Source organism: Pagrus pagrus (genome assembly GCF_965226575.1).
Source record: "Pagrus pagrus genome assembly, chromosome: 12".
NCBI lineage: Eukaryota > Metazoa > Chordata > Actinopteri > Spariformes > Sparidae > Pagrus > Pagrus pagrus.
The window spans coordinates 17,847,171-17,861,944 of record NC_140196.1 but is presented as its reverse complement, the minus strand read 5'-3'; the positions used below and the strand labels follow the sequence as shown (position 1 = coordinate 17,861,944).

Genomic DNA, 14,774 nt, shown 5'->3' with positions numbered 1-14,774 from the left:
GTCAAAAATTCACTTAAATGTAACTATAATCTATAATTTGCTCGCTAACATATTGATGTGCATTGAAAGGAGAAAAGAAATCAAGTAAAATTAAACATTCCACTTCATAACACTATGAAGATGCCACCTTGAACTATGGGAAATTATAATATGAAAGTCACAGTTTTATGCCATTTTAAATGCAAAACAAGTAAAAAACGAATCAGTAGATTAATCAATAATGAAAATTATCATTCCTTGCTGCCCCAACAGAATTAAAGCTCACATTAACTTGAAACTGCATCCTTACAGCTTCATTTTGAAAGACTACAGTATTAGTTAGAGGGAGGAACAAGCAGTTACCCCGTTGTGTCCTGTTTTAGGTCTCACTGAACTGCACAAACAATCACAAACGCATTATTGACACTTAAAAACACAAACAGACATTCACAAAACGTCTCTCACACATATTTATTGTAAAAAATACATATAAAAACAATTTCTGAGACATACAAAAGATTGGAGCTTAGAAACAGTATATTGAACAGACAAAGACCAAGCCATTTTTCTTGAATTGCATTACATATTTACAATTTAATAAATAAAATTCAATTTGTTTTTATACCAGAGTAAAGGCAGATTGTCCATATCTTGGGGATGCAGATACCGCTGTGGTGACTCTTTGAAAAACATTCTCATCTAATACGTCGGCCTCAAAGCACAGGGCGCACAGGGGGCATCAGCGCTCTGCGATTCAAAACCAAGGATTTAGGGACATTTATACAAAATACCGTCCTTGGTTGGAGAGGAGCTAGTTTACACACAGAGCGTTTAGTTAGCATTGGTAAAAATTGAGGTATTGCACCACACAGTTTAGAGGGGGTAAGAAAGAAAATGTAATGTGGGGTTTTAGATTGTCTATTATCTTTATCGACAACCCAACCACCACCACCAAACCCCCCCAAAACACACACGCACACACAAACACCCCCACCCCTCCCAGCCAAAGTATACAACATTATAACTTATCACCACAACAAATGTAACATCTAATGATCAATGCAGCTCGTCTTCCGCACTCTCTCACACAATGCCCCCAATGCACAGACAGACTTTTGGCATTATTTTTCTATTCACCAATACAAAAAATGAGAAACATGCACAGGGCTGCCCTCTAGTGGCGGGACAAGTCATAGCACCTCTGACTGCAGAACACTGGGGGGGAGAGAAGGCTGGGGTGAACAAACCTGTGCACTGGGTCGACCTCTAAACTGATCCATACCGTTTGTAAGCACAGAGAATAAAACACATGGAACAAACTCGCCTTTTGAGCAGGCAGCAAAAGCAATTAATTCATGTTTTTTGTTCTTTCCCGCTTTCCTCTGGCCTGTGCACAATCTGCACCAGACAGCATCTGTTGAGCAGCTTTACTGTTGTGCTTCCAGCCCTAAAAACTCTACAAATACCTGCTTGCACAAGAACCCCTTCACCAGGCAAAGGCAATCAACACACACGAAAAAGGCAAAGGAAAGCCATTTAACACATTTAGCAATAATCATGATCATAATGTGATGATATAATATCTAAAAACCTAAAAAAAAAAAATGGGGAAAGTGGTGGGGGCTAGTTATGTAATAATTTACCATCAGCTGTCCATAGCCTCCAGTGTTGGAAAGAGAGGCAGATGCCACATGGTGTAAACATGCCCCCAAAAATACATCCCTCAATCCATCCATCCCTTTATCCCTCCCCGATCTGGCATTAGTGTAACCAGATGGCAAAACTGTCTCTCGAGGTCAGGTCCAAAAAAATCCGGACTACACCCGAGAGAGGGTTTGAGAATGAGGAGGGAGGAGGGGGTGGGGTGGCGGGCCAAAAAACCCAAACCGCATACAATGTACAACAGGACCACATGAGCCACCATGTTGCATACCAATGCCACATGTTACAGGATGTTCGCCAGAGTGACTGTAGTTAAAAACTAGCATTAGAAATTAAAAGGGTAACCCGCTTGACCAAGCAGACTTCTGGGCAATTTACAGTTGACACACACACACACACACACACACACACACACACAAAGCCACACACTTTCAGTCATGTTCGGGACATTTTTTCTGTCCTTAGTCATCAGATCAACACACACAAACACGCGCACACACACACAACCTTAACCCAGACCTTTTGTGGGAAAAAAAAGAAAAGAAAAATCAGCCTTGACGGACAAAAGTGCTCAAATTGGTGCCAACACCAGCGCTACTATGGCCCTATGAAATACCTACAACCTTTCTAAACACTCAGCAAGTAGCAGCACATTAAACTCAGAGCTAACTAACCACCTACAAGAAAACTGACCTATTCAGAAAAACAATTAGCCCCCAAACTTCCCCTGAAATGTTTTACAGGTAGTAGGAAAAAAAAAAAAAAAAAACAAAAAAAAAAAAACACCTAGTAACAGCAGCCCCCATTCACCAAAAACAAACCCTCAACCTCCAGCTGGTTCAAAATAAAGCAACGTTTATGTGGTAACAGTTCACGCTTTCAGTGTGAGGTTGGTTCATTTGGGGTTAGCCGAGGAAAGAAAACATTCATCCGATGTATGACATGGAACAATACTCTTTCTGCAAAATACTTGATAAAATGACCAATCCCATTTGGAGGGAGAAAAATACACAGGAGAGAATCCACAGTCACAGTTAAGACAACCTTTTTTCGTCTTCCTCCCCAAGTTTGAGATCTTTCTGGGGCAAGTTCCGTCGTTCTGGGGTGATAACGTTTGATTTTTCTGGGCTTTTTATTTTTTTGGGTTTTTTTTTATGTTGCCCGTTTTCAGACCAAGTCCATAACACAGAAAGGGAACCTCCTCCGCTTCTGTTGCAACAAGGGTCTCGATCAGAGAAATCGGAGCAACTGTTTTTACTGTTGGAGTTTGGCTTGAAATGGCCTCGACCAAGTTCAAGTGGACTGATCCACATGGAGAGCGTCGGGTGTCACTAACTGGAGCTTCCTCTTGGGATCTTCTGTCGTCCACTCAAATATAGGGTTTGCGAGGGACCGTGGGCTTTGATTTGTTTAATTAGACGTTTTTTTTTAATGGGATTTTATTGGGATTCAGTGTAGTCTCCTGTAAGGGTGGAAAAACAGAGTGGCCATTAGACAACGGAATGCATACTGTAGTAGCTGTATTAAAATATAGTCTGCAACAGATGTGGGCAATGTGGTTAATATCAATATCAAATTAATAATATTTTTTGTATCATTTATCATTTCGTGATATGGCAAGTGCATGCAATATCACAGACCGCTCTCACAAACATGGCTTGTGTATTTCTGCTGAACAGTATCATTGTTGTGCCTGATGTTGAAGCTAACTAAATGTCCTGGTCACTCAGTGAGTCGTACACGAACATACCTGAGTCAGGTTGGTCACTGTGCGGAATACATATGAACCTTGAGTCAATCGAAAGGATGTTCGGGGCAGCAGGGTTTCACCTTGGACCAGGAATCAATGCAGCTACATGGACAGAGACCAGAGATGGGGGGACATCATGACATTACATTTTGATTCATTTAATCGCTATTTTTCCAAGCAATAAAATTGCTGCATTTTTTCTCTCTCTTATGTGAGGGTTAACTGAGCACATTTGGGTTTTGGATTGTTGGTCGAACGAAAGGAAAAGTTTGAAGACATCACGTTGAGCTTTAGGTCAAATTCAACAAATCAAGAAAAAAGTTTAAAGATGAGTAGAAATGGAAATATTTGTTCATCGCAGTCCAACACTAATACATGAACATGCACTATATAATTATTTCTAACCCCGTCATCTTTTAGATTCTAACATTCCTGACTTTTTCCAAATCTCAGCTGCTCGACTGGGTGGATCAGAATGTCAATTACACAGCCAAACGGCCACACCTATAAACTGTGGTACAAAACGGAGAACTTCTTGTTCTGTGACCAAAACAAAAGACAGACATGTTGTGTGCTTTATCTGAGATTAATTTATGCTGCAACTCAATTTCAGTTGTCTCTCTGCTGGTTATCCATCACAGTAAAACATCAGAGTGCTGTCAGGGTCACATTATAGTCCTGTGGAAACTGAGTGTGGATTTTAAGATCAATAAGCACTTAAAACTGCTTCAACCCATAATGAGATGGATCACATAATCTTGGTTAATTTCAAGTCTCGACAAGTCCAGTCTCACGCTGCACTGAAATTATGGGAAACCGATGGCTCCTTGTAAGTTAGGAAAGACCACAAGTGTTGAGTATTACAGCATGCTTTGAAACTGAAAATTAAAGTAAATGGGCTTCAACATGCATAAACACTCATGGTTCTTTCACAACATCATGATTATTTCTTTTTCAAAACACTTACAAGACTTTGATCTGATATATCTGTGACACAGCACCCTCAACACGTATTAAAGCTGTAGTGGAAAATATTCACACCATTTACTTAAAACATAAACTGTTAGAGAACAGGAACACACAAGCTGTTGATATTTTAATTTTCATATAAGTTAACAGATTTACACTGTAGTACTGTACTAATCCATTTTATCTCATTTATCTCAAAATAATGATTCGTAATGGAGGTATCACAGCATTGGCTGTCAAGATTACATTTATCATATCATGGAAAATGACAATGGGCCTGTAATAATCAGAAATGTGTAGTGATATGTGCACTTGTACAGGACAACCTTTGCTTCCTTATATTCCAAACTCTTTAGCACATCACAATCTCCTAGAGCCTAATGATGCTTTCAAACGCTTCTTTTGTCCAAGCAACAGCCCAAAACCCCTAAGACTTTTCATTTACTGTCATAAATGACAAAGAAAAGCAGCAAATTCTTACATTTAAGAAGCTGGAAACAGCAAATATTTGACATTTTTGCTTGAAAAATGACTTGATGTTAACATGATGGTGTGCAAATCAAGGAACCCCTCGGTTCATTGCTACATAGACGTTGAATGTTCCCCTAGTTACGACTCTGGTAACATAATATCTCTATTCTCACAGAAGTAAGAGAGCTGGGATTATCCACTGAGCCTCCTTGTATTTTTTGTTTGTTTCTTTCAAACAGGAATGTTTGTATGAGCAAGTAATTGTTCATGTGTAAATGTATATACCTGTATATGTATGTATGTATGTGGGTATGTGTAAAGTCTGTACATGTATGAGGGTAAAGTAGTTGGGAGTAAACTCAAGCTGTTGTTTTCTTTAGTTTGTGGCTGAACAGGTTAATTATGTCTCCAACCTAACATTAGCGAAAGTTTTATTGTTAACAACACTAGTGTGTGATGTGGTTGTATTCTACCCCAGAAGTAACTGTAAACAAATATTGTGAGTCAGTCCATAGTTAGCAACTTATTTTCTTTTCGATCCACTAATCGATTCATCGACTAACTGCTGCAGCTCTAGCTACCACATTTTTTCAGTTCTGGAAACAAAGAAATGTTTCCTGTCATGAGCACAATGTCTGCTTTTAATCTCACCTGCACTCATTTGCATCTTTACCCTCCTCTTTTACATTTGTATCTATCTGTATTTTATTGTAATGCAAATATATCAACTGAACTTTGTTACCTCTTATGGTAGACGCAGAGGCAAGCCAGCCTGGCGATGGTCTCTCCCTGTACCAGATCCTCCAAACAAATGGAGCACTCTCCGCTGTCTTTACTGAGCACATCCGCTGTAAACACATACACAAAGCAACCATAAGTGTTCCCAGTCTTTTTTAAAAACCCCTCCTTTTCTGTGACATGATACTTACTGTTGTAAGGTAGGGGAGGAGACGTGAGGCAGCTCAACAGGTGATCCTCGATCCGACCCCCCGGGAAGGGCTTTGAGCAGAAAGGACAGCGGATATCTGCAGAGAGCAGACACACAACAGAGCTGAGATTAACACACTGTCACAGCTGAGATATAAATGATAGATGACCTGCACATCACATCGAGTATAACTGCTGTGTTAGGACAGCTAGATTACACAGGCTGACTTGGCAAACCGTGGAGCAGAATAAAACACAATCAGTGTGAATGATGTAACCTCGAGTATAACTGACCCAAAATAGTTTGAAACTTAATTTGACTGAATGCACCACACAAAACAATGATGGGGCTGGAGGGAAAGCCAGCACTAGAGCGATGAGTGGATGCGACAGACAGGCAGATACAGTGCCTTGCTGCCCTACATTCTCCTCCTCCTCCATCTATGAGCTGCTGCCAGCAGTGAGCGGGCATGTGAAGTTGTGACCCATTTCCCTACACTTGCTAGAGGGCTGGCCTGGGAAACCCAGCACACTGTTGTGTTTTGGCTCGCGATCTCATGTTTGCCGACACACCACCATTTCTGTGTATCTGATTGTCTAATGCAGACCAAGAATGCATTTTCGCTTCCTCTGCATAGTTCCCGTTTTTTAAAGCACTTCTACAAATAGGGGGTCGGTTGCTTAATATTTTGTTGTTGCAGGATTTACCACTGACAACCACTGTCAACAGGCCTTGAGACATGAAAGAGCTAGTATATCACCACTTCCAGTTTTACGCCATAGCTCTGCTTCTTACAATAGGGTCTCTGATGATTTTAGTCAGCATGCAAGCACGGGAAAAGAGATTATCTGTTCAGGAATGTAAATTCCCCAAATAATCCATTTTAATTTCAGAGTGGGTAGATTGAGAGTTACACTGGGAGATATTCTGATTTAAAATTCATAGTGTGATGTGAGACTAAATGTCTTTGAATTGGTTTACTATTGCACTCATTTTTTTGTCCATAGGCTGTTGTAGAGTTAAGTGTAGCTAAGTAGTAGTTTTTTCCGACTTTATCTCGTGTCTTTATGACTGATTCAAGTTGACAGTTAATAGGTTTAGTATTATTCTCTATGAATATATGTCAGCCATTCATGTCTTCAGTTGAAAATCAGCTGTCTCAGTCATACCCCAAATTTCGTCATCTTTTTATGATGAGGTATTGAGTCATTTACTGTTGTCCATACTGTCAGGCTCCAACACATCCACACATTCCTTGTAACTTCTGTAGAAAACTCAGTGTTCCTGTAAATGTGAGCTGTCTAAACGCATTAAAAAAAAGAAAGAAAAATAAAACTACTGATGGAGACCAGATAATTATTATGGCAAGTGCTTTGAATGCGCCAAAAAATATTAAAAATATATGTATGGAAAATACTAAAGGACAGTGTAAATGTATTAACTTACTGCCATGGCGGTTGTTAACACGGTAAAGGCCGATCCAAGCCTCTGACACCGGCCGCTGGTGTGTGCCTCGGACCCGGGCGGATCTTGCGCCGACGCTGCGGGCGGAAGAGTGCCGATTGCCGGGCAGCCGCTCGGAAAAAGTGCGGTGGGGCGTGCGGCCTGTCTCCTCTCCGGACTGATGTTCCGCTACGACGGGGGGCTCTGGACTTATATTACCGTCTTCCTCGGGTTTCCCCTCGCTGTTGTTGTCATCCGCAGGTGACGCTTGGCTAATGCTAGAAGGGATGCTGTGGTGGTCAGCGGGGCTACCGTCGGCGCTCGCCCCATGCTGCCCCAGGTCCGAGTCGCTGCCCTCCTCCGATCGGCTCCGGTTGGCCTCCGTGTCCTCGAAGCTCCCCGAGAAGTCGACCATGAGACTGGTGGGCCTGGTACAGCGGGGTCGCCGATAGGAATCCCGCTTTGTGCCATCTTTTCCGAAAGCAGAGGGAACCGGGTCTTCCTGTAGGCGACTTGCTCTCGTCCCCATCTCTGGCGAGCTAGCTAGCTAATTCAGCTGGCTAGCCGAGCTGCTTCCTCAAAGCGAACCACCACAGAAACAAGGGGACGAGTTAACCTCGAAACGACCCTTAAACTCTCAAATATTCGTCTGGTAACTTCAAATACGCCTCTAACTCGAGCCTAACTAAGACGATATAGGCAGTTCAACGGTCTTTCTCTGGCCTCAGTTTGTACTAACTGTCCACATTTTCCTTTCTTTTTTGACGTGCCCGTTCTCGCTACTGCAGCGGAAATAGAGTATTTTCGCTTCCTCCTTTGAGCCGTACACCAACCGTTACGGTAACGTCACCATGTCACCCGACAGTCTGTAATTCAAACATTAAACGACATTCACGTGTTTGTATTAAATCGATAAATTGTCTGTTTATGATTATTGTTTTTTAGTCCAGGAAAATTCCGCCACCATTCGACTTAATATCCGATGATTTGAGAGTAGGGGCTCATACATGTGGTATTACGGTAAAAAAGTACACAATAATACTGACCAATCAGCGCTCTCGGTGGAGTAGCCAGGCAGCTGCTCGGAATAAGGAAATTTACTGTAAACGACCAGACACACTAAGCTAGCTGAGAAAGTGTCGGAGTTAGATGCTAAAACCGCAGTTCATCAAACAGAAACTGGGTACCGCAGAGGACACGTTTGTTTAGGGTCAGCTCTACGCCTGTCAACCTTAAACTGAGGTGAGTTTCCGCGTCTGAACTGATTGTTCACAGCTAACCACCACACCTACTCAAAGTATTGAGTCATTGCAAAGAAACAGACTACCAAGGAAGCATCATGACTTATGTTGAATGTTTGAATACTGACTAATGTCCGAGTTAGATTCATATTTGACCGATGAAACTAGTGGTTGACATTGGAGTAGTGAAGTTAGTTAGTTTCTGATAGTTAGAGGGGCACTATAGTTTTTGGGCAAGGGATTTTAATCAGAGAGAAATATCTTTATTGACAGACCTCTTCGTTTATTATGACTGAATAAACAAACTGGCCCTGGAGGACAACACAATTTCATACTGTTTTACTTTGTTTGTATGTGGCAGACCCTGCCACCTTTCTAGCTTCAAGCAGTGTTCTGGGGACCTTATTTTCCTCTGAGAACAACTTGTTTATTCAGTCAAAATACAAGACAAAATAAATATTTCTGAGGGTGTATAAGTAACTCCTTAATATTGTAAATAGTACAATTCTGAGTTTGAATTTTTTTCTCTCCAAATCTACATATGGCCCCTTTAAATGCTGGTTTTACGCAGTCTAGTTAGGAGTTAATAAGTTAAATTTTTATGAATATATGCAACAACAAAAAAAACCCTTCCTTACCAGAGTGAAGAAAGGGCTTGTAGTACACCCAATAAGCTTGTTCCTATTTTAAAAAAATATTTTTCATCAATGAAGGAGTTTTCATTTGGTCTAAAGCAGACTATTTGGTTTGCAGCAAGCTTTTGCATCATTGCCATGGTTCGACCAAGGCCAAACTGATTTATACGGAGGTTTAAATATGAGTAACCTTTGCATTTTATCCATGCATTACAGTGCACCTGGTATGATGTTTGTTTTAAGACTTTGTACCCTTTTATGGATGCTTTTAATTGACGCCCTAAACACTCCCTTTACTACCTTAGTACACACTGTTCAAACAGCAGTAAAAATGCTGCTGAACTGCTTGTGTCAATACTTCATGCTATGAAGGATTAGGAAGGATTGTGTTTGTGATTGAGAGGAGGAGCTCAAACATGTGACAACCTTTGACCTTCTGATTGATGTGTTTCTTTGAAGGGATGAGGGCGCTGACTTTGCAGCAGCCAAATGTGGCCCAAGGAGAGCAGCAGCAGGCCACATGTGGGAGAAGCTTGTCTTCCAACTATGCTCCTCTGAGTCTGGAGAATAAGGTCTTAGCGCAGACCTCGACACTGATGCCTCAGCCTCGCTCTCCACTCTTAAACTTTGCAGCCAAACCTTCCTCTTGCCCCTCTCTCCAGCCTTCCAGTCTGTCTTCCACCTCATCCTCTCTTCTCTCCAGCTCTTCCCTCTCGCCCTCCCTCACCTCCTCTCTCCTCACCTCCCCTCTCCTCAGCACCGAGAACAAGCTCCTAGCTAGCTACTCACCGCTCTCCTCTGCCCCGAATGCCTCTCTGATCTCCTCATCCCTGACCAGCAGTGCTCTGCTCAATCGATTTGCTCACACTCCTTCATTCCTACATCATGCTCTGGATGAGGAACAGAAGAGGGATGATGGAGAGGACAAAGACAGAGAGGAAACATCTGAAGTGATGCAGTCCTGCTTTGAAGAAATAAGTGTGGTACATAACATTTTCGGTTTTAACCTGTTGAATCCACCTTGCCTGCTAATATTCTTATTTAAAATGTTTGACAAACCCCAATTTTTGATTCTTCTCTTTCTGTGGTATTACTATTTTAATGTAATTTCTTCTACATCAGACACATTGTGAGGAAGATGATGTTTTACCTGAAGAGGAGGAGAAGGAGATGGAGGAGGAGGATGCTGGGACAACCATGAAATTACCTGCCCTGGAAGCAGTTAACCAGGAATTCGAACATGCTTTGGACATCAGACAGGAGGAATTTGCTGAGGTTGAGAGAGGAGATGATATGATTGAAGAGGAGCGGAAAGACAAAAAGGTTGGAGAAAAGATTTTAAACTGCATATGTGTGCATGCGTATGTCTGGCAGATTTAACATTTCACTGGTCCAGTGCCCGCAAATTATATTCCCATGTTTATTTTATGTGTTGGTTTACTTTAACACATTCGTCACTGTCTTTCTGGCTGTTCCACAGTATCTCCTGCTGAACTCTGTGTGTTGCTCCTTGGTCAATAAGAGCAAATCTCCAGGCGAGACGAACTGGGACTCAGAGGGCAGTGTTTGGACCAGGATCACAAACCTGGCAAAGGAGATTTCTGAGTATGACCCAGAGTTTCTTCTCAAGGTGTGTATACATTAGCCTGCAGGAGGGTGGGCGCGGGGGTATTTATCTGAAGCCTTTTATATTTGTACCCCCAAAGTGGATTGTTTCTCCTGAACTTTTATTCTTCCTGAATATTCCTGTTAACTTTATAGTGGTAATGTTTTAACCATACCAGGACTTCATCATCATGCCATTATCAGGGTCAACTAATCAAGAAAATCAACCCAGAAAAAAAATACATTGTAGCAAAACTGTAAAAGTTATCATAGAAATTACAAGAATTGATAGAAAAGAGAATATTTAATATATTTTATTCAATTATTTTAAAGGTGGCGTGCAACACAATATGACGGATTGGTGGAGCTACCCTTTAACTGTCAGCTTTTGATCCAGGGTGTTATGAAGAACCAAGTTAGATGACTAGAAATGTTCATTTCACAATTTCAATTGCAGCAGGAAATATACAGCATGCGACAAGTGCCATTTTACCCACCTAATCACAATAAAGTAATCTTGGTTGAATACAGCTGATTCTTGTATTTCTCTTTTGCCAGCGAAAGAGGCCAGTGAAAATCATTTTTAAAACAGTTACCGAAACCTGACTGTCCTAAGTTGGCAAAATTCAATGGTTGGTCATGTACAGTGTGCTTGTTTTTTCCTTAACCATTCAGGTGGCAGTTTACACTCGACAGCAGTTGAACATCCGCATCACAGCAAACTTCTTATTGGCACTGGCTGCCAATCTGCCCTCCAGCAAGCCACATGTCCGCAGGTACTTCTGTGCTGCAGTGCAGTTGCCCTCAGACTGGCTGGAAGTCGTTAGAATCTATAGCACGGTAAGTCTTAATGAGCGTCTGCTGTCTGGAGGAATCTGGATGCATCAGTTCTGTTAAGTCTGCCCAGTCTTAACAGTGTCTGTCTATTTCCAGTGCTTCAGCCACTCCATGCCAACTTGCCTGAAGAAGGCAATGGCTGACAAGTTCAAGCAGTTCAACGAGTATCAGCTGGCCAAATACAACACACGCAAACACCGCTGTAAACACAACCGCAACAGGTGCAAAGCCAAGGTACAGAAGCATTAATTTCAAAATTAATATGAAACCAAATGGTACAAATACACCACTGTTATTGACAGACAGAAAACCGTTTGTCAGAATTAGTGCTAAGTTGCTCAATTTTATTGTTTCTTGCCTGAAAATGGATCAAAACTTTGTGCGGTTTCTATTTTGGTACATTTAACTAATTTCTCTAAATGAACACACCACTGTTAATTTCTTCGTTGTTTGTTCTATGAACACTGTCTTTGATTTTCAGGAACCCACTGATGAGCAGCTGAATAAGTGGGCGATGTTGCTCAGATCACATAAATCTATGCTGAAGAAGTTTGTAAGTTTATATACAGTACTTTTCTTTGGTGTCACTCAGTCAGTTTTACATTTCGAGTTACATTTTTCAAAGCTTTTAGTTCACAGTCTGTGTCCTGGCGTTTCAGAGGAAACTTCTTCTAGGTTCTACTTTATTTTATACTTATTGGATTTCCTCTCTCACAGAGTTGCTAACATTCTTTGTGTTGCTACACACTCCTGTTTAAACACTGTTTTTTGTGTGTGCTTGTGTGCAGTTGCAGTTGGAGAAGAAAAAGGTGGTAGATAAAAAGCAGAGCGAGTTCAGTATTAAGAAGATGATCAAGAGGTTTCACATTAAAGAACCGGCTGAACATGTTATGGCCATCCTGGGAAAAAAGTAAGCCACACAAACACTTAAACACTCTGTAGTTTAGTTGGTGTTTAGTTAGTATTTTTCACACAGAACCATATATACTGTAACATTCACCAATCTGTCATACAGTTACCTATTATTTGGTATGAGGACATTTTTGGTGTTTATTAATGTACAGTGTCTTAAACATTTGTAGCATCTCCTAAGAAGACATATTTTATATCATTTCAGCTGTATGTTAATTATTGTCTGTTTATATACCGTGGAGTCAGTCTCAGGCCTGTCATGACATCTCAGTTTTCCAAGAGGCAAGTAACTCTTACCACTGGGCTTGTTCTCCTTCCAGTTTAAAATGTAATTGTGTTGGCCCCAGGTATCCTGCTGACCTGAAGACGTTCACCCACAGTGGAATGAAGGGCAGTTGGGACAGGGAGAGAGCCGGGAAGCGAATGAAGCTGAAAGAGCCGGAGACATGGGAACGGCTAGTCAGTCTGGAGGGCAACAAGGCCGCCACCTGGGAGAAGCTCATAGGTCTGCTGAGCACATACAGACAGGCATTCTTACCTTCCAGCAGCTGTTTGAGCACACTGTTTCAACTGATTTCACCATTTACGGCAGATTTATTAAAGAATGTAACACAATGAGGGTAAACATGACAAATGCTGGAGATGTCACCAGACTCCCTTAAAAAAATGCTCAATTTTGAGACTTGCCGTGGTAGGAGAAACGTTATATAGACTTAATGAATCGCTGTCCACAGCACAATCTTAACTGTTTGGGCCTATGTGTTGGCAAATGTTATACATGAATATATTTCATTCTTTGTGTGAAAAACGTTTTATCCATCTGTTTCACTGATGTGTATTTGATTTATTGAGCGGGGAAGTGGAATCCGATCATAAGAGGTCACTCAAGTCGCTTGTCAGACGTTTTTAATGCCAGGTGTGAATTGACGGGCTTGAAGCTTTCCACTTGTGATCGGATCACTCAGGGTAGATGCTAAAACCAGATGTGAACAGGTGCTAAGTTATTCAAAGATTCACTTAAGTTGCATCTACAGTATACATTTCAAAGCACACGCATTGTATGTATGTAACATAAATACTTCAACACAAACATAACCCAGATCGTCATGTTGATGATTAACGTCTCTATCTTTTAGACAATAAGTCTCTTCCATTCATGGCCATGCTGAGGAACCTGAGGAACATGATCACTAAGGGCATCAGTGAGGCTCATCACAAGAAGATCCTCAGCAGATTGACCAATAAGGTGAGTTGTTTCTTTTATAATAAAACACTTATGGGACAGGTTGTTACGTGCTTCCTGTAACTTTGTGTTTTTTGATGTGCTTACAGAAAGCTGTTATCCAGAGCCGACAGTTTCCCCTCAGGTTCCTTGCAGCCTACAAAGTCATCATGGAGCTTCACACTTTAGGTGAGATACAAACACATCAAGTGGCGCTAATGTTCTTAACTGAAAGCTGATTAAAACACTTTGGGTAGCTTGTTTTTAAGATGTGGTATTGTATTCCTCCCTCTGTATTTAGTTTATGGAAAAAGGCTGACAGTCCTATCATGACATTTATTTTAAAATGAAGAACAGAAAAGATCCAGATTATAATTGAGAAGTTAAATACATAAACACTGTTTTGAAAATGAATAGATAAGTATGTATGTATGCAGACTTATATTTCCTGTTCCTGTGGACCCTAAAGGACGAGGCTGGCGATATTTTATATTTTTATTTATTAACAAAGCTCATTTAAAGAGCAGGATGGCAACTAATGATTATTTTTACTATCATTGGATCTGCTGATTATTTTCTTGATCAATCGGTTAATTATTTGGTCTATAACACATCAGAAAAATCTTCGCCACAACATCCTACAGCACAAGGTGACAACTTCAAATGCCTTGTTTTGTTTGGCCAACCATCCAAAATGCAAAAGCAGGAATTCTCACACTTGGGAACCATGAAATATTTTTGACTGAAAATTATTTATGTCATCATCCACAGATTTGAATCCCAGTTGCCCCCAATGCCCCCAACAAATGCACTCCTTACCCCTCAGTGTCCAGCTACAGGAAATTGAGCTTTATTTATGTGTGAAACTTTATGTTTCTAATCTATTTAGATTGGCATCATCAGTAGGAACCAGTGGGCTTGGACCCGACTCAGCTGAATTATTGAAAGACGGACTTACATTGTCGGTTTTGGCTCTTAATGGAGATTTTTTACAACATGAAAAATGTGTAGAATAACGACAGCCTCATCCTATAATGTCAGCAGTGTTTCATATGGTTGATCAACTTTTAATATTAAACCAAAATATGTTGATAAAGTAACATATCAGTCAAACCTTAAA

The 14,774-nt window shown here is 40.9% G+C and overlaps 2 protein-coding genes across 2 annotated transcripts in view; one reads left to right on the top strand and one right to left on the bottom strand.

Annotated features, from left to right (window-relative positions):
* Window positions 1–431: 431 nt before the first annotated feature.
* On the bottom strand, window positions 432–8,145 carry LOC311267103 (uncharacterized protein). The gene is made up of 5 exons (XM_084369953.1): window positions 7,206–8,145; window positions 5,761–5,856; window positions 5,574–5,679; window positions 3,392–3,493; window positions 432–3,103 (listed from the first exon to the last, which is right to left on the bottom strand). The coding sequence occupies exons 1-4, from the start codon at window positions 7,729–7,731 to the stop codon at window positions 3,436–3,438; spliced, it is 786 nt and encodes a 261-aa protein (XP_084226079.1). The 5' UTR covers window positions 7,732–8,145; the 3' UTR covers window positions 432–3,103; window positions 3,392–3,435.
* Window positions 8,146–8,303: 158 nt separating this feature from the next.
* Window positions 8,304–14,774, top strand: part of tep1 (telomerase-associated protein 1) — a 28,949-nt gene continuing 22,478 nt past the window's right edge. Inside the window, exons 1-11 of the mRNA XM_084369952.1 lie at window positions 8,304–8,444; window positions 9,538–10,061; window positions 10,201–10,401; window positions 10,559–10,708; window positions 11,359–11,523; window positions 11,617–11,754; window positions 12,002–12,073; window positions 12,309–12,430; window positions 12,780–12,937; window positions 13,569–13,678; window positions 13,765–13,843. Coding sequence (XP_084226078.1) covers window positions 9,540–10,061; window positions 10,201–10,401; window positions 10,559–10,708; window positions 11,359–11,523; window positions 11,617–11,754; window positions 12,002–12,073; window positions 12,309–12,430; window positions 12,780–12,937; window positions 13,569–13,678; window positions 13,765–13,843 — 1,717 coding nt within the window. The 5' untranslated portion in view covers window positions 8,304–8,444; window positions 9,538–9,539. The remainder of the gene's footprint in view (window positions 8,445–9,537; window positions 10,062–10,200; window positions 10,402–10,558; window positions 10,709–11,358; window positions 11,524–11,616; window positions 11,755–12,001; window positions 12,074–12,308; window positions 12,431–12,779; window positions 12,938–13,568; window positions 13,679–13,764; window positions 13,844–14,774) is intronic.

Bases quoted from the DNA above. Each gene is read 5' to 3' on its own strand.
- LOC311267103 (XM_084369953.1), bottom strand. From the start codon at position 7,731: ATGGGGACGAGAGCAAGTCGCCTACAGGAAGACCCGGTTCCCTCTGCT. The intron at 5,857-7,205 runs GTAAGTTAATAC...TGCTCTCTGCAG, and splicing joins TGTTAACAACCGCCATGGCA to ATATCCGCTGTCCTTTCTGC. The intron at 3,494-5,573 runs GTAACAAAGTTC...CTGTCCATGTAG, and splicing joins CTCTGCGTCTACCATAAGAG to CTGCATTGATTCCTGGTCCA.